The 19,015-nt window shown below is 44.9% G+C and overlaps 1 protein-coding gene across 2 annotated transcripts in view; it reads left to right on the top strand.

Annotated features, from left to right (window-relative positions):
- Positions 1–5,310: 5,310 nt before the first annotated feature.
- WDFY2 (WD repeat and FYVE domain containing 2) overlaps positions 5,311–19,015 on the top strand; it is a 59,248-nt gene continuing 45,543 nt past the window's right edge. Inside the window, exon 1 of one of the 2 annotated variants that reach the window (XM_066639714.1) lies at positions 5,311–5,501. In XM_066639714.1, the coding sequence (XP_066495811.1) occupies positions 5,362–5,501 (140 nt within the window). In that variant the 5' untranslated portion in view covers positions 5,311–5,361. The remainder of the gene's footprint in view (positions 5,502–19,015) is intronic. The other variant, XM_066639722.1, reaches the window with a different exon arrangement.

Genomic DNA, 19,015 nt, shown 5'->3' with positions numbered 1-19,015 from the left:
ATCTTCAAGATATTATTTACCAAAATATATATAGTGTAATGGGAAGTGTTGTATTTGGGAGACCTGAATTCAAATCCCAGTTCAAACGTAGAGTTCACGAGGTATCGTGGGACCAGTCATCAACTTTTGCCAAACCTATCTCAAAGTATTCTTTTGAAGATGAAGGGCCCAATCCCACCCAATTTTCTAGAAGCAATGCAGATGTACCAATAGGGCATATATTGCATCCTGCAGTGGGGGGGGGGGGGGCAGTCACAGAGGCCTCCTCAAGGTAAGGGAATGTTTGTTTCTTTTCCTTGGTGCTAAATTGCAGTTGCATTGGTATTGGATAGGATCAGGCCCAAAATAGGATAACCCTATGTATGCCTTGAGCTCTTTGGAGGAAGAGCAGGATATATAAACGTGATAAGATAAATGACCCCATTTTCCATAAAACCATGGAGAACCCATACAGCACATTGCGTTCAAAAAATTCCAGATTTAACCCTTTGCATCTTCAAAGGTGTCAGGAAGTACAGCTGGAATAGCACTCTGAGACCCCTTGGTTTGGACAGATAGTCCTGGGATAGATGAATCACTAGTTCTACATACAGTATTCATATAGCTTCAAATGTTGTGTGAGCCAAACCAGATGAGATGCTGGAGATCAGTGATCAGATCTTCTGTCTCTTTCAATGTATTTTAAAGCAACCAAGAGAGAGCGGGTGGTGGATCAGAACTACGGTGATCTAGAAACTTTTAAACCTTCCCCTGTACCTTCTACAATAAAGGTAGAGATGAGAAATTGCTGTTTATTGAGTTTTTACTGCGTAAAACAATTTGTGAAACAATCTTATTAAAAAGCAGTATATAAGTATTCTTTAGTAACAATAAATCTGATTTCCAGCTCTTCAGTGTCTCATGTAGATCAGGGATGTAGGTGGGGAGGCAGGTGAGGCAGAGCCTTCCCAACTGGAGTCCGAAAAGTGCTGCTGTTGTGTGAGGCACCCAAGCACCCACAACCCTATCCATTTGCACACCTATCCATTTGCAAAGTAATGAGGCAGTGGTTCCCAACATTTTTGACTGGCGGCTCCCTTGACCTACTGGACTATTGGGTGCAGCTCCCCATTAGGGATACAAACCTATACATAGTATAGGGTGGCAGGTTTTTTGTGAGAATTTCACAGCTCCCCTGGCTGGTTGCTGCAGCTCTCCAGGGAGCCACAGCTCAGAGTTAGGGAACCACTGAAGGTAATAGTGGTCTGCCCTTTTGAAAATTAGCAGATCCTGATTAGTTCCTGAACTAATGCTGAACAGATCCTGAACTAATGTTCATGGACAGAAGATGGAGCTGGAGAGCACATTTTAGTTAAAATACCTCTACAACCACTAGAAACAAGCAATTTTGAAACATTAGTAGAGGTGTTTGTTTTCAGTGAGTAAGATAGGATTACAGCTTAAGCCTTACTGAATGCAATGGGCTTACTTCTAAGTAAAATAAATAATACCATTTTTAAACAGCTCTGCTTATTAGGTGATGAGTAAAATTACTTTTATTCAGTGCTTTTTTTGTAAAAGAAAAGGTGCAGGAACTCACAACTTGTTAATCTTTTATTCATTTATTTATTTATTTATTTATTTTTAAACCATTTTTTATTGGAGAAATAAAATATTTTTTATGTGCTTCCCCCCTAAAGATGAACTTACTTCTGAGTAGACATGCATAGGATTGGGCTGTCAATCTCCACATCCCCTTCCCCCTAGCTACTTCTTCTACACATGGGGAAAAATATTGTACAGGTGCACTTGTAGTGTGTAGTATGTAGTGTGGCACTATGAGGAGAGGAAGCAGTGAATGGATTCCAAAAAATGGCTTACATGAGTTCCATGTAGTAAAATTACTCTAAGCAACTGTGGGAGTAAGAACAAAAAAGGAATTCTTACACGAGAGGGGTCCTTAGGTGCACACAGAAACAGCTATGTTTGCAAACAAGCCATTAAATATGGTTTAATTCAGGTATCAGAATACTCTGTGTCTTTGGGAAGTCGCTTGGCATGCAATTGTATGTTCTCTGCTGCCCTGAGCAGCTGCTGTGCATTGCTGGAGAGGAGCTGCAAACGCTGGCTGGCGGAGGGCATCCTTGTGGGGGAAGGATGAGGAGGATCTCTGGCAAGGCTGGACAGCACATTGTACACATGTAGAATCCCTTTTCACCTGCCCTTAGCATGTGAAAACGGGTGCAGATATATATCTCTGCCAGGATTAAGAGCCCAATCCTAGGTATGTCTACTCTGAAGTAAGTCTTGTTCTAGTCAATGGCGCTTACTCCCAGGAAAGTGCCTAGGATTGCAGCCTAAGAGCCCAATCCTATGCATGTCTACTCAGAAGTCCACTTTAGTGAATGGGGCTTACTGTGGATAGGATGGCAGCCTCAGAGCCCCTCCTGTGCCTGTCTCCTCAGAAGTCAGTCCCATTAGAGTCAATGGGGCTTCCTCCCAGGAAAGTGTGGAGATGACTGCAGCCTCAGAGCCAAAGCCTATGGCTGTCTACTCAGAAGTCAGTCCCACTAGAGGCAGTGGGGCTTCCTCCCACGAAAGTGTGGAGAGGACTGCAGCCTCAGAGCCCTTCCTCTGCCAGTCTACTCAGGCTGCAAGGCTATGACACTTTCCGGGGAGTAAGCCCCATTGAACACAATGGAACTTACTTCTGAGTAGACATGCATAGGCTTGGGCTCTCAGGCTGCAAGGCTATGCACCCTTTCACAGGAGCAAGCCCCATTGAGCACAATGAGACTTACTTCTGAGTAGACACGCCTAGGCTCGTGCTGCAGATTGGCACCGGGGCTGCACCAGCCAGCTTCCTTCCCTTCCTCCTCCGCCAAGCCAGTACCCGGGCGTTCCGTGGGTGCCACAGCCCGTCTCCCTGGCTGGCTGGCTGTCCGTCCGTCCTCCTCGGTGTCGGTGCGTGTCCCCCGTGCCCTCCACCAGCTTGGAAGCTGCACAGGGAAGCAGAGCGCGGGGGGGGGAGGGGAGGCAGGCTGGGCTCAGGTGAGAGCTTGGGGATGGGGGCAGGAGGGGGTCATTGTGCGGTCAGGCAGGGGCCAGGCGCCCGCCCACCCTGCACCCCCCAGCACCCACCCAGTGAATGCCTCTGTTTTGCACCCCGCCAATGCCTCCGAAGGGGAGGGGCCCCTGCAAAAAGGTGCCGGAACTCCGCCCCCCACGTTCCATTAGAAAAAAAGCCGTGCTTTTATTACTTTAAAAATAAAATTACTCATTAGGTGACAAGGCAAAATTGCTTCCTATGACAAAAGTAAGTTACGTGATCTACTGGGGAGTGCAGAGAAATAATCTAACCACAGGAAGGTGGGCCCAGCACCCACTTGTAAAGGCATATCTGTTTGTTGTTTGCCCCTTTGTAAAGTTGCATGCTGTCATGTGAGAATCAAACTGTGGGGAAGTTCCATAAGTGAATTCCACCTGCCTTACTCCTGAGCAGACATGCACAGAACTGGACTCAGTGGTCATGAGTTCCATAGTTCTTTTGTAGTTCAAAAGTTGGTGTACTTATTCATGAACAGAAGTCTCTGTGCAGTGCCTCATTCAGCACAGTTAAGGCACCAAGTTTTCCCTTGATCCCTAACAATGCCAGAGTGAATGAATGAGAATGAACAGGCTATGCCTCCTATCACCAAAGGGCTCCAATGTTCCACACAACTCACACTTCCAGTTCCAATTCGACCTCAGCTGAAAGATCTACTGTACAGTACATCTGTGGATGGAAATTCTGTAAATCAGAGGCTTTTCATTGCTCTGCTTTCCCAGCATAACAGGATATAATGCAGGAAGCTTCTCATGCTCAGGCACAAATTCAAGCGTCATGGAAATTTGCTAAGGAGAGGAGAATAAGAACATGTTTTGAGTTGCACCAAACAGAGAAATCAAAAGCTGGCATGAGTTTAATTTGCTTTGTTTATCAGCAAGCATTGCAGGGAATTCAATAAATCTTTTGGAAACTGAGTACTTCTGCCTTTCTAATCCAAGTAAGGCTGCAATCCTGTGCATATTTACCTGGGAGTAAGCACTGCAGAACTCAATGGGACTTACTTCTGAGTAGACATGTCTAAGCTTGCACTGTCATTCTATCCACAGGGAAGAACATCAGACATTTCACCCTTTATCCTTTTATATGATTGCCAAAGGTGTAGAAAACAGTACTTGCAACCACACAATTAAAAATCACACAGGTAAAAAGACCTGTAGCAAGAAACAGGCCTACCTGGCCAGAAAGGGGGGAAGGTGGTATAGATCTTCAAGAGATTAATATTACTGTACATTAGTGGATTAGTAGGCCTAGACGTGCCTGAGGCTGTAATCCTATCGGCACTTACCTGGGAGTAAGCTCAGTTGACCCAAAAGGGACTTACTTCTGAGTACACATGCTCTGGGCTCTGACTGTCTAGAACTGAGCAGCATGCCCATTCCATCAGCCTTTGGGTGGGCGGAGGGGGGCTGAGTGGGAGCCCAATCCTATGCATGTCTGTAAGAACATAAGAAGAGCCTGGCTGGATCAGACCAAAGACCCATCTAGTCCAGCTTCCTGTATTGGCTCACCAGATGCCTCACAGCCCAATCTTATGCAGGTCTACGCAAAAGTAAGTCCCATTAGAGTCAATGGGGCTTACTTCCAGGAAAGTGTGGCTAGGATTGGGCTCTCAGGGAGCACACAAGACAACAAGACACAACCTGCAACCTGGTGCCCTCCCCTGCATCTGGCTTTCTGAGAAGGCCTACTTCTAAAATCAGGGGCTTACACATACCTATCATGACTTATAATGTCCCATTAGAGTCAATGGGGCTTACTCCCAGGTAAGTGTGGATGGGATTGAAGCCTGAAATTGCAGTAATTTCACTGCTAGAGTAGTTCCAAATATGCTTATTGTATTGTGTGGATATTGGTTTTTTTGGGGGGGGGTTGTCTCTTTTTATGGGGGGTCACTAGTGACAAGCTGGTGATTCATCATCATCATCATCATCATCATCCCTTTGCACTGGGGGGAGTCAAAGCACAGATTGCTTATAGGTAATTCTTAGTCACTGCAGGCGAGGAAAGGAGGCTAGCAGCCCTGCCTTTGTGCAGAAGCCCACGCTCGGGTACCTCCTGCCTTGCACACGAGACCCGGAAATCGTGGGAGCAGCATTCAGCCTGCAGCCCCTTTGCTTTCCCCCCCTTACCCGCCCATGCTCTCGCTTCCCTGGACTGGCGCGTGCGCGGCTGGGCAAAGCAGGCTGGGCGTTCTGGGTGAGTGCCGTGCCGGAGCCGTCGCGACAGCCCCAGCAGCGCGAGCCGGCTGTGTGTCGTCGCTGTTCCCGCTCCCGATGGCCGCTCAGTCCTTGGCCGAAGCGGCGCTCACGCGGCGGCCCGTTCTGCTGGGGCAGGTGGAGGGCTCGCAGGACGTGGTGACCATGGCAGCGCTCGTGCCCAAGGAAGAGGGGCTCATCAGCGTCTCCGAGGATAGGTGGGTGCCAGGCGGGCAGGGCTGCACTCCGCAGCTGGCCCGCAGTGCAAAGACCTGCGCCCGGGTGGCGGAGTTGCGCAACTCGGGGACTCGCCTCTCTCCGCCTTGGTCTGGGAGGCGCCGTGTGGTGTGCAGAGACCCCTGGGCGGGGGTGCTCAGGGGGGCTGGGGGCGAGTCAGCGCCAGGCTGGACGAGGGGTGCGGGAGTTGCACTGGAAAGGAGCACGTCCATTGCAGGCTGGCTGTGTGTGTGTGGAAACTGCAGTGATCCTGACCTGAGGGGCAGCAGGCTGTGCAGCAGCAGGGCTTCTGAGGTGCACTTGAGGGGGACCCTCTTTTCCTTCTCACACAACACCAGAACCAGGGGACATCCCCTAAAACTGAGTGTTGGGAGAGTCAGGACAGACCCAGCATGTAATTAACCTGTGGAACTCTTTGCCGCAGGATATGGTGATGGCATCTCACCTAGATGCCTTTAAGATGGGATTGGACAAATTTCCGGAGAAAAAGTCTGTCACAGGTTACAAGTCATGAGGTGTGTGTGCAAAGGTCCTGATTTTAGAAGTAGGCTGCCTCTGAGTGCCAGATGCAGGGGAGGGCACCAGCATGCAGGCATTGTCTTATGTGCTCACTGACACATCTGGTGGGCCACTGTGAGATACAGGAAGCTGGACTAGATGGGCCTTTGGCCTGATCCAGCGGGACTCATGTTCTTATGTTCTGATGACCACCTTGCCACAGGATGTGGTGCTGGCACCTGGCCTGGATGCTTTTAAAAGGGGATCTGACAAATTTCTGGAGGAAAGGTCCATCACAAATTACAACCCATGATGGGTATGTGCAACCTCCTGATTTTAGAAGTAGGCTACCCCACAGAATGCCAGATGCAGGGGAGGACACTAGGATGCATGTCTCTTGTTGTGTGCTCCCTGAGGCATCTGGTGGGCCACTGTGAGATGCAGGAAGCTGGACTAGATGGGCCTTTAGCCTGATCCAGTAGGGCTGTTCTTATGAGGTGTGCCTGACAATAGAACTGTTCTGATGTACAGCTCTCTGAGGAGCACAATGCTATCACACGCTAGGTTGGGTGACCCAGGTTCAGCAATGAAACATTGGAGAGGTTCCTGAATCGAGCCCTTGTCCTTGTGCTCTGAAGCATAGTAATGATGACGCGGAATGTGGTTGGGACCATAAATGAGCAGATTGTGAGGAGAAATTGGACAAATGGCTTATTTAAGGAATCCAAGTTGGTAAAAGAAAAAGAGGGAACAGAGGATGGATTTTTCATGTGAAGGGCTGCCAGGATCTTGAGACTGACTTAGAACTCTTCCTTTCTCATGCAGTCTGACCTGACAGCCTTGGAAAGTTCAAAAGCTTGTCAATTTCTTGACAGAGCAGCATCGATCCACAAAAAGGATTACACTCTACCTGCTTACATATCTCTTTTTATGGAACAGCACATCAATAATATCTGGAGTGGGAGCCTATAACCAAGAAACTAGACAGTTAATGCAAATCAATAAGCACACCACTCTCTTCCATTGCTTCTTGGCTTGGCATCACCTCCCCGAGTTTGCCAGGCGGCCACAGTGCTGCAGTAGAAATAGAAGCCCCAGCTGGCAGTCTTCTTCTTTGCAACTCCTTTTATCTGAGGTTCTTGTCAAGGCCTACCTAAATATTATAAGCAGGTAGATGCAGTAAAACTCTGGCAGTTGGGTTTTGTACTAAAAAAAAAAAAGACAGCTTTGGGTCATTTAGAACAAAGAAATGGGAGTTCACTTTTCCATTGCTTGTCTCTTTGCCACACCCACCCATCCATCATCTTGAACTGAAACATTTTAGGGTCTTTGAACAGGAGGTGAAGTCACTTTGGTGCAAGGGAGTTCTGTATTGCTGTATTGGCAAGTGCAGGAATGATTTGCACACCATAATATTTTTTTTCTTTTTGGAAAAAAAATGGCTGTCAGGATTTACTTTCATGTATTTGCATGTACTGTTTAATTGGGCAGTTACCCCTATGCTCATCTCTTCATCCTTTGTACTGCCTTTCAAGCCTCCTTTGCATAGCTTGTTGTTAATGATCAATGCTACCCTCTTCTGAGCCCTGTGTAAGATGTTATCCTGTAGTTGCACTTTCTCCTTCCTCCTTCAGTTACATGACTCCACCACCCATTGTTTCATCAGAACCCAAGTTTTCAACTTGGTTGCTGAAAGAATAACACTGGAGGTTTGGAGGTGTTTGGTTGAAACGTTATCTGGTGTATGCTATAGTATGGCTCTAGGTCCTAGATGGCATCCTGCATTTCTTCATGGTGGGGAAAAAAACAAGGAATTGAAGGCCTTGACAAAAAGGTAGATTTTTGTTGCAAAGAGTCTATGATTGTTGTGCATAACAATTTTGAGAATGAATGCTTTTCAGCAGAGGTAATAAATAGCTTCTTCTCTGTCTCTGGAATGAAGTGTTCTTTCAACATTTGGGAAAGCAAGTATTTCTTCGTCTTTTGAGGGCCACCTCCATGTGCTTCTGATCCTTTCTTCCCCCTTCCTTTTCCTCCCTGATTTCTTCATAACCCCTTCTTCAATTAGTTGCTTCTTACCTCCATTCCCTTTCTCCTCTACTCTTTTCATCAAATCTCCTCCAGTTCCCTCCTGCCCTGTTCCTGCTTCTCAGTCTGCTTGCATAGTCCATCAATCACATTGTCTCTAAGCTTCCTGACCCTTAGTTTTACTACTTCCTGGAATGTCTCCCCAGTAACCATCCTGCCCCACAGAGCTACTCCTGACCCTTGACCTTCATGAGATTTTTCTTAATCTGCATGACAGTTTTTCTGCCTGAGCAGTTGGCATGTTCATGGACTATGCTACATTGTGTTAGAGGCTTTATGACCCCAAGTGCAATACTGTACAGCTACCATGGCTCTTTAAAACATGTACAGGCATAGAATTTGTGCTTATCGTAATCTGTTACTAATAACTGCAAAGCCTAATAATCAATAGCTGGCATTTGCTGAACACTTTCTGGAAATACTAGTATAGTCATACTGTAATGGTTGCAATCTTGGGAACATTTGAACCATCTTCCCAAAATATAGAATGACTAGACACAGGGCCAGCCCATCCATGCAGCTGCTAGAAGTGGTGGCATGCAGCTGCTGCCTCAGAGGCAGATTTTAAGGGGTCCAAAGGGGCAGTAGACTCAGACTGCCCTCCAGAAGTCTTGCAGTTCCAGCTTTCAGTGCAGTGCAAGAGCACAGCAAGTGTTTCAGATTTTGTTCTTAAGTGCAAGGGCAGCAGACCTGAGCCTGCATCAGGTGAAGTTTTGAGTTGTGTCACCCTTGAGTAGGAAGATTAAAAGTGTATTCTTCCTTTGCGTATGTAGATGAAATATTTGCCATTTTTATTCATTGGTCTTCTAATTTCAGCTCAGTAACTTGGCCAGCGTATGCAACAGTTTAAAAAAACAAAACCAAACCACACCCTCACCGGCATTTCTCTCTAATTTGTCCTTAGACACATGGTTGTGGTAATGTGCCCTGAACAGGAAAAATATGCCACTTGCACAGGCTAGTATGTTTGACACCTGAGAGCATATTCCTCCATTGGTTCATTCATTCATTTCATAGATTTCTATATCGCCTTTCCATTTCAAAGCAAGTTGTAACTAGAATTTTCTGGTACAGGTTTCAGACTGAGTTGCATTTGGCTCATGTTAATTTCTGGCACTGCACTAATCCCTTAACTTGTAAGAAGGTATGCCTTTATTTGGTTTGTGGTTAATGCACCTCTGTTGTCCTAATTCAAGAAACAGCACTGTAGAGGGCATTGCATTTGCTGCCGTTCTCCGCTTCTGCTTTCTTGTTGATCCAAAGTGGCATTATCTGATGATTAAGTAACAGTGGGATGCTTGGTTGTAATACTTGGTTTTTGCCCACATGAGAAGTCATGTTTGGATTTGCAGCTGGGTGTGAATAAGCAAGAATCTGAGCTTGACTGATTTTACTATCCCATAGTCATGGGATGCTAAACTATCTTCTGTGAAAATTCTTATTAGGCTGATTAGAATGTGCCTACAGATCCTGAATGCCAACTCTGTGCAAAGGCAAAAATATGGAGATGTGCAGGGGGTGGGCAATTCAGATGACACAACAAGCCACGATGGTTTGTGGTTTATGTGGTAGTGTTTGGTCTATATGCATTTTTCCAGTGAAGGCTTTTTCAACATAACCAGACTCCTGTTATTAGCAAAGCCTCCCTCCCTTCTAAAATGTCAAACTAGAGAACAGATCTGTGTTCCATTGTTGACAGTATTATGCTGATGTAAGCCAAAAGGAGGCATATAACAATTGGTGTTTTCAGTCATAGAGTAATCTTTGCCATCACTTCTTCTCCTGAACTGAGTGGAATGAGTACAGAGTTATAATTAGGAAATTCTATGCCCAATGCAGCATAAAAGGCCCCTGTTTTTGAGCTAAGTATGATGTAAGAAGCACAAGCAGCGTGGTATGAGTGCTGGCACCTGATTCTTCTGGGAGGGGAAGGTGGCAAGGTACAAAATTGGTGCCTGGTGGAATAGAAGTCTGCTTTTTTGCTTGTGCAGAATGCATTTCCTTCACCTTAATGATCCCACACCCATCTGGAAATAGGGAGAAGGCTTCCAGGTTAAAGAACAAGAGTCCAAACAATGTGGACTCTTTCGACTTGCTCTGGACTCTAATTCTTTAACTTAGAAGCCCTTCTCCCTATTTTCTGATTGGTGTGGGATCATTACAAAAATGCCTCTTATTTAGAATGAGGAATGGGTTGCCATTGGGATGAGGGATGGGTTGCTATTCTGCTCCTTTTGGTGTGTGTTCCTCCATTACCTTCTGATTTCAGGGACTTTTTTCCCCTCTTGCATATGCTTTTTTCTACCTTCAACTTGACGTTATTGTTGAGATTAACTTTTCTGTCAGCCCTAGTGAATTTAAATCTTTGGACGCTGTGAATAGCTGTGGAGGGCCTTCAGAAATATTCCAGTCTAGAAGGCACCACTACCTAAGGTGAAAGGGAGAAGACTGGCACTGCTCTGCAACTGTCTCTCACCGTTTCGGATGTTACCTGATCAGTAAGCAGGCCCCCTAAACTAAGATTGTGTGCTATGCCTGCGGTTCTCAAACCTTTTAGCACCGGGACCCACGTCTTAGAATGACAATCTGTCGGGACCCACCAGAAGTGATGTCATGGCCGGAAGTGACAGAATCAATTTAGGCTTCAAACCTAAGCCGCAATCAGCCAAAGATCCCATTAAACAACTTGTGCTTGTGCTTTTATTTTGCATAGCTTGGAATTCAAACATTCCAGCACGGAAGTCAAAGCAGAACACAGACTTGGATCCTTCTGCAACCACACAGCCCTTTCCCCTTTCCAGTGTCCCATCTTCCCACCTGTTCAGGGCAAAGCACCATGCCTCTCTCCCACTGGGATGCCACCCTGCCTTGCAGCTCTGTACCCTGCATTTTTAGCTCTATATTTTCAATGTTGACTGAGCTAAGTTCTATGCGGCCTACTTAGTGGGTCTCAACCCTAAGTTTGAGAAATGTTGTACAGGTACTATGCTATTTTTAATGGGGTTGAGAAGTTGCCTAAGCCTGCCTTCCTGCAGTATCAGCTATGCACAGCAGAGATGGGACTTGCCTCTGTGATCCAACTCCCTCATTCTGCCCACAAGACCATGGCAAACTTAAGATGGTTCTTATGTGGTGGCGGCGGCAGCGTCTGCAGTTGAGCACTTGAAACTGAGTCACTTTCCTTTCTCTTCTTCTTCCTTAAGAGTTAGTTGTGTCTTACTTGGCTGTTCCTTATATTTGGGACATTGTCCACTTGCATGAGTATTGTGATGTGAACTAGAAGTTCTCATTTTTACCCATGAGCTCCAGTGTACATTGTGACACTCTGAGATGTTATGAAAACCATGACAGCCGAGTTTGGGGATCTGCCAGCTCCTGAGAAAGAGAAACATCCATAACAATGTGCCTGAAGTGCCTATTATGGTCTATAAGTTAGCTGTGCTATACCCGTCAACTGATGATTATTAAGAGTTTGAGTGATTCACACTTCCTCCATTCATGCGCAACGTATCCATAGTTACTATGTATTTAGGAGCACTATTCAAAGTTCTGGTCTCAAACTGTTAAGGGTTATCTCAAGGACTGCCTACTCCTATAGAAACCTGCTGATGTTCTGGGCTTAGTTGGTGAGGGCTTGGCTAGGTTGCACCACTGACTGGGTTTAGATGGGTGACAATAGGGAAGTGGTTCTTTCTGTGGCAGCATCTCATTGGGAAGTATCTCCTTCCCAGTTCTGTATACCTGATGATTAATGGTTACAAGTATGGGTTTTAAATTTGTTCTGTGCTGTAATTTCTTGGGAATTATCTGTTGAGTTTATTTAGTTTGTTTCTGTAGGTTGCCTCAGGGAAGGTCAGATGTTGACCAAGTCTGGCACTGACTGAGGGCCCCTTGGACCAGGTTGTAATCTTCCACAGTGAGAACCTTGAGTTGCATGAGATATGTATAGATGTAAGAAAATCTAGAATTGCATTGCAACGTGAGACTTTCAAAGTAGAATATTAGGCTTCAGCAAGTCCGACCGCAGCCATAGGATAAATTGGTGGGAATCTCCGTAGTCTCACCCTGTCATTCTATCATCACTGCCTTGGAGGCCCAACTGTGGGAACCTTGCCCACCTACACTCCCCAGCTCCAAACTTGGAGCTAAGGAATGGAGCAGGGCTTGGTTCAGGGCTCAGTTGGAAGGTGTCTCAGAATACCTCTGCCATCCATCTCCAGCTCTGTCTCCTCTGGATCTAGAAGGAAAGGTTGGGACTTGTTTGTACAGTGAGTAGTACAAATGCCTCTTGGAGCATATCTGCCACCCATGGCTCAAACAGTTCCAGCTAGTTACTAGACAAGTTGCCAGGATCTTCTTCTTAGTTGCTCTTAGCTTCAGAACTCTCTGAAGTTCAAAAAAACCCAGTTGACAGTGTTTGCCTGGTCCTCATATTCAAGCTAGAGATCGCTGTGTTTGCCCTCTTTCTCAGAAGGCAATTGGCCACTCACTATGACAAGGCTATTGACTGGAAATGTGGAAGTTGGGGAGAAAGGCCTTTGGACTCTGCTGCCTTGATCAGGATATTGCAGAGTGTCTAATGAAGTTCGTTGAACTAGTGAATGTTGCAAGTGTAGAACAGAAAGTTCTCCTCTCTTCCATTGGGTTATCGGATAGCCCATGTTTGCCCAGTGGCCATGAAATGTGTTGGGGCAGTGGGGATTTGTTGAGGCATTGGCTGAACTGTGCAAAAGTCTTTTCTGTCTCCCTCATTAGTTCTCAGGTGTACATTTTCTTGCATCCTGCTTCTGTTGTACAGCTTACTCTCTACTTTTTCTGAAATTTTTGGATTTTCAAATATTGTAAACAACATTAAATGTGAATTTAAACAACAACTCCAAACTTTAAAAATGTTCATTGTGTAAAAAGTAGGTTTGGGTGGGGCGTTTTTTTTAAAAAGACTTTTAAACAGGTAGATAAATAGAAAAAAGTAGATTAAATGAACTACTAAAAAATTCCGTCCTGACTCCTAATCCCTTGTTTTTATTCTCATCCTCTCAGTTAATGGCTTTAGGGTACAGGTTTCTACTTGATGCTTGGACACTGACAATTCACTTTAGCCTCCCATGATCTCTTTGTCTTTTTCATTCTTCAGTTTGGAATAAGGACTTGGGATCAGAAGATGCCTGGGCCTACCTTTAGGGGAAATCTATGGTAGTTTGGACACATAGCTTTCCTTTTTGCTTCACAATTGCAGCAAACAATTGTTTTTAAATGAAAGCAGAGCCTCTTGGAATTCCCTTGAATACACTGGTTGCCTAGATGCTGTTTCCACTTGCCCGGAACAACCAAAGGACTGGCTGTTCCTGTACCTGCAGTAGAATACTTTGTTTGTTTTTTTGTTTCATTTACCATTCCGGTTGTAGCATTTGTACTAAATCTTTACTGTAAAAGTATTTTCACTTTTTGTCTCGAGTCCACATAAGGTGGTTTCATTGAATGGATTGCAGTATGGTATATTGGTGGCTTCTTGAAAGATCAGTGCCATAGAAGGAGAAGGATGATCATCCTTTGGCTGTACAGGTGGGGCTTCTGTATCTGCGGATTGTGTATCCATGGATCTGGCTCAACACAGGTCCCCCGTACCTGCGTTGAGCCCCACCTGAGCCCTCTGGATGCAACTAGAGCTGTACTCCAGAGGGCTTTCTGAAGCCCGCAGAGGCCACACACATCCGCCCACGGCCTCTGTGAACAGAATGGCCTGTTCAGCTGAAAAAATGCTACTTCTGGTTTCCTGAGGGAAGCTGGAAGTGACATTTTTATGCCATATAAGGCATTCTGAGGCCCAGGAAAGCCCTCTAGGCTGTTCTTTTTTTTCCGACTGAAAAAGCCATTCTGAAACCTGCCGAGGCCACAGGTGGATGCATGCAGCCTCTGCAGGCTTCAGAAAACCTTATGGAGGGGACTGTAGCACAGCTCAGCTCAATGATGACCGGAGCTCAACGTTTTTAAAATGTCTCCCAGATTGAACACTGCATAAATTTATGCTGGGTGGGCAGTTTGGTAGGCTGTTTCCTGGCTGATCTGTGAATAAAAGAGTTCTACATGTATGAATTTGATGTTGTGGTACTAAAGGAGGGCCTTGGATTACGATAATACAAATTCATCTACTAGTATTTAAATCATATAGTATAATCTGTTTTAGGAGTGTGTTGCAGCCACATCTATCGAAGGAAAACAAACGAAATCGCAAGCCAGCTTTCTAACCCCCTTTTTGCTTGTTAAAATATAATGGTCTTTCATTGTGGGAAATGAGGAAATGCATTTCCTTGCTTTGAAGTGTGTGACGAGAGTTTCCTATAATGTGTTGTCCCCCTGACAATTAGCACTTTAGAGTGTTTTGGTACATGGGTGGTAATTTTATTTGCTTAACCACAACACAAATGGTTAATCTGACAATATGTTAGATTAATAATTACAGAATGATAAAACTAGAGAACAATAAATCAGTCATCTCATAGCAAGCATTGGAACTGACTATGTAAGTATATCACATTAGGTAGTTGTCCAAATGAGTCTATAATGTTGGTATACAAGTAGTGTTGCTACTTCTTTGCCAAGAGCAAAGAATACAGCTATTCTTTTGTATTCTCTTGTCATTTGCAAGCAAAACATATCATGTTTTTGTGCATTGCAAAGGATTCCGGGACAGCATTTCTTGGGTTTGTACGTGGTTAGGCTCCACAATCCTCTCCATGTGTCTATAATGTTGAGTGTGCCATTGAGACTATACCTTGTGAAATCAATCAAGAAATGTTCTGTGATTGACAGTTGACCTTTCAATGACTCTAGATTCCCTAGAGCAGGGTTCTCCAAACCCCGGCCCAGGAGCCAGATGCGACCCGTGGCGAGCCTCTATCCGGCCCACAGCTAGCCTCTTGTTTCCTGAAAGCCCTTGGCCCACTTTGCTGAACATGACTGGAACCTATGCTCTGGTTGCATCTGGAGGGTGTTCTAAGGGCCAGAGAGGTTGAATGAATGAGCCCATTCATTCATTTATTCACACATCTAAGTTCCAGCTCTAATTTATTTATATAAATTTTATATTTAAATCTTTCTTCCAGCCCTCAAAACCGTGCCAGACATTTGATGCAGCCCTCTGGCCAAAAAGTTTGGAGACCCCTGCCCTAGAGGGAGTTTTCTTTCACTGTGGAGAGAGATCGAACTCGTAGTTCAAATTGGTAATATACAGAAAATGGGTTTGAGATTTTCTATATCACTTTCTTCAGCATTTGTCTGCTTCACTTAGGATAATTTGTTAAGAACCACCAGTAGTGTAAGTGGGTGAGGCATGAAGCCCTTTACCTCTGTTGCAACTCCCCAGTAAAGTGCTAGAATTGAGGGCTCTTTGTCAATTCTCTACCCACTTGGGATATGCTGCATTCCAGTAAGAATGTCCTTACTCAGCTGGAAGGAACAAAAAAGTTACAGTTTCCATGATAGCTTTTGCATTCCTGCATTGGATTTTAACTCCTGGATCAGTGATTTTTCAGTCTTTTTCATCTCACAGCACACTGACAAAGTACTAAAATTGTCAAGGCGCACCATCAGTTTTTTTTGCCAATTGACACCATACTGACAGTGGGGGGGAGGGCTCACATCTCTCAATGGCCCTACTAATAAATGACTCTCCCCCAAACTCCCTCAGCACACCTGCAAACCATTTGGAGCACACCAGTGGGCCATGGCACAGTGGTTAAAAATGGCTATCGTGAATTGTTCTGTGCTACCAATGGTGATGGAGAGGAAAAGATGAACATTGTTGCTACCGTTGCATCCACTGTGTTAAATGAGCATGCAAGTGGAGTCAATCCATTTCCCACAGTGTACTTATTGCAGTAGGGCAACCATGCTGGTGCAGATGCTAACAGATGCTCTGTTTTGGAGGCTGTACCCCAGTAGTTTGTTCCCTCCTTCCAGCCGCATGATGGTGATTCTTGCTGGGGGAAAAAATGATTGAAGGCAAGTGCATACAAAGTGATGATGGCGCAGGGAGTCTCTGCAAGCAAAACAGTGTGTCCTGCAAGCAAAACCTTGTCCTGAGCTCAGAGTTCTTTTAAGCCAAGCAACATTCAGTATGATTTTTCAAACAATTGGGTAATGCAGTATCTTGTTCTGGAGTATTATGTGCTGGCATGAAAGAGCATGTTGGGAAGCAGGTATGTGGATCTTGTCTAGTAGCTCAAAACTTTCCAACAGTACTAATACCAACACTTTAATCAACTCTAAGCTGCCTCTGCACAGGGAAGTTCCATTTAGTTCCAAATTCAGTAAACCATTTGCTGTGTGCTCTCATTCAAGTGCTCACATAAGTGTTGGCCAACTAAAATGCTTGCAGCGCAGTGCTTTGAGAAACCTCCCTGTAAAACTTTGGTTATACTCCGTTCTGCCCATTGTTTTGACTTGGGTCTAACTCCCCTGGGTCGGAGCTGAATGAACAGTTGGACCGTGATTAGGGCTAAATGGAAAGTACATCATGCAAGCCTGAGGTCTTCCCACTCCTGCTTTGGAGTATATTTATTAAATTAATAGAAATGTTAGTTTTTCTACAAGCCTTATTCTTGTATGTCCATGTAAATCAGTGAAATAAGTTCTGTTATTTGTTGGAAGATTCAGCTGCTCTGATCCAGGTCTTGCTGCTTGCGGGTGATAATCTGTAGCCTTGTGATTCTTAGTAATTTTTCTGTTTCAAGTCAGTAATGTTGGCTGGGGGGGATATTTTTGATTTTTAATAGAGTCTGCACGAGGGACACAGAGTACATAATAAGTTTCTTTGATTCAGTAACCAGTAAAGGCCTCTGATGTTAAACTCTGTGTGGGGGCTGTGGGAGATGCAGATGTCGTCAGACCAAGGTCGGATTCCTAATGTACTCTCAAAAATCTTATCATTTTCAGCGTTTCAAAAGATCAGAGTGTGCTTCCTTTTGAGTCTAAGCTGTTGGGTGGGATGGAACGTTGCTATACTCTGTCATCTGTTTCCTGGCTGCTTAGCACTGCAGAAAAATGGATGTGGTGCTTCTGCAGGAGGTATATGCCCAGACTTTTGGAAGCCTTAGGAGGGAGTGGGGAAGTGAACATCCCTTGGTGGCTGAACTGCAGAGTATTCTCACACCCTCGAAATAGTGCCCTATTGTACAGGTTTGCATTTTTACTTTCTAGAATACAGACAAGCTCTCTCAGTGCTATATCCTCTCTCCCCAAGGATGTTCGCAAAAGTCCCCTTAAATGACAACTGAATACTGTACTGTTTTGTTCCAAAAGACCATTTTAATGTTGCCTTCTAATCTCCACTGATTCTTAATTTCCTGTATGATATTGCAGTTTGATTTGATTTATTATGGTTGGTGGTTATATTGTATCTTTTAAAATTGAAAACCACCTGGAGAAGACCTATGAATCTTGGGATATAAAATATATGTGATAACAATAGTACTCATAGCTCATTGGTTGCATGGGCAGGAGGTCTGGTCTAGAGGGTAGAGCCTCCATTTACCTGAAGATTAACATCCACAAGGTCGCCAGTTCGTGGCCACCGGCACCGTGCGACCTTGAAGCAGCTGACAAGCTGCAGCTGAGCTGTTCCATCTGCTCGGAGCGTGGGAGGATGGAGACCAGAATGTTAAACCAGATCGGAGTGTAACAGCTCGAATGTGGTGGTTCTTGAAAGAGAGAACCTTCTTTCAATTTGTAAAAATCCCTGCGTGGATTTAATAAGCCTGCCTGTGTAAACCGCCTTGAATAAAGTCTTGAATAAAGACCAAGAAAGGCGGTATATAAATACTGTATATTATATATTATATTATTTTCCAAGCCTCTGTTTCAGCATGTTCTTGGAACTCCAGCACAATTCTCTGCATTATCGTGGTGCGAATTGTGGTGGCTGGTTGGTTGAAACTGGCTGCACTGTGGGGTGTGTTTTCTCTCTTTTCCGCGCCCCCCACCATGCAATGAAAAGTGAAACTATTCCCCACTCCAGTTCTCTGTTTAGAGGACTCAAGAAAGGATGTCCCATTTCCTGCTGTAAATCTGTGGGCAGGCAGGAACCGAAAAGATGTATGATCAGTGTGGGGTTTGTTCTGTAGTTGTGGATGCACACAACTACTTTGCCACATGCTGAGCTACCTGAACTTTGGTCAGATGCTGTTTTTGCAATTGTTGCTTCTCAGTTCAGGAGACACCACAAACCATGGTACAGAGTCCTCTCTGAAAGCAAAACACTTTAAGATAGGATAGTTGAGAGGCACCTCCAGTTGCTATTATATGTGTTCTGTTGTATTGATGTCCCTGAATAGAAGTATAAAAATATGCATGTATTGCATGAGAAAACATGTTGTGTTGGCAAAACTGCAGCCACTTTGACTATAAGGTAGCCTGCTTAGATGCAAACCTGTCCCAGATCAAGAAGTTGTGTAACGTATGTGGAAAAGCATGTCGGAAATGGGCACTGAGAGCAGCAGAGCTTGTCCATGCAGCAGGGAGTCGTAACCAATCCTGATTCCCTGTGACTTCGCTCATAATGTAAAGCACAAGCGTGACAGACGTGTACTTTGTTAGATGTCCATGCAAAATGTTTATATGGGCACCTTTGGGGGGGGGAATTGTGTGTGCAAAATGGCCCTGTTGAAGTGTGCCTAAAAACAAAGGCCTGATAGTATCTTTAGATGCTGTAGCTTCTCAAGTATCTTGCCCTGTTCTTAGCTTCTGACATCAAAGGCACAGCTTTTGCGAGAGTGCATTTTCTGGTTTTTTTTCCCCTTCCGTGACCTGTGCGTTTTTCTAACTACAACTTAAGTCTTCCCTTGACTGCCATTAGATTATTCAGATCTTTGACTTGAAAAATCCTTCTGATGTGTAGACTTGTGCTATACTT

Source organism: Tiliqua scincoides, chromosome 1 (assembly GCF_035046505.1).
Source record: "Tiliqua scincoides isolate rTilSci1 chromosome 1, rTilSci1.hap2, whole genome shotgun sequence".
NCBI classification, from domain to species: domain Eukaryota; kingdom Metazoa; phylum Chordata; class Lepidosauria; order Squamata; family Scincidae; genus Tiliqua; species Tiliqua scincoides.
Note: the sequence above shows the minus strand (reverse complement) of the source record. Positions and strands in the feature narration are given on the sequence as shown.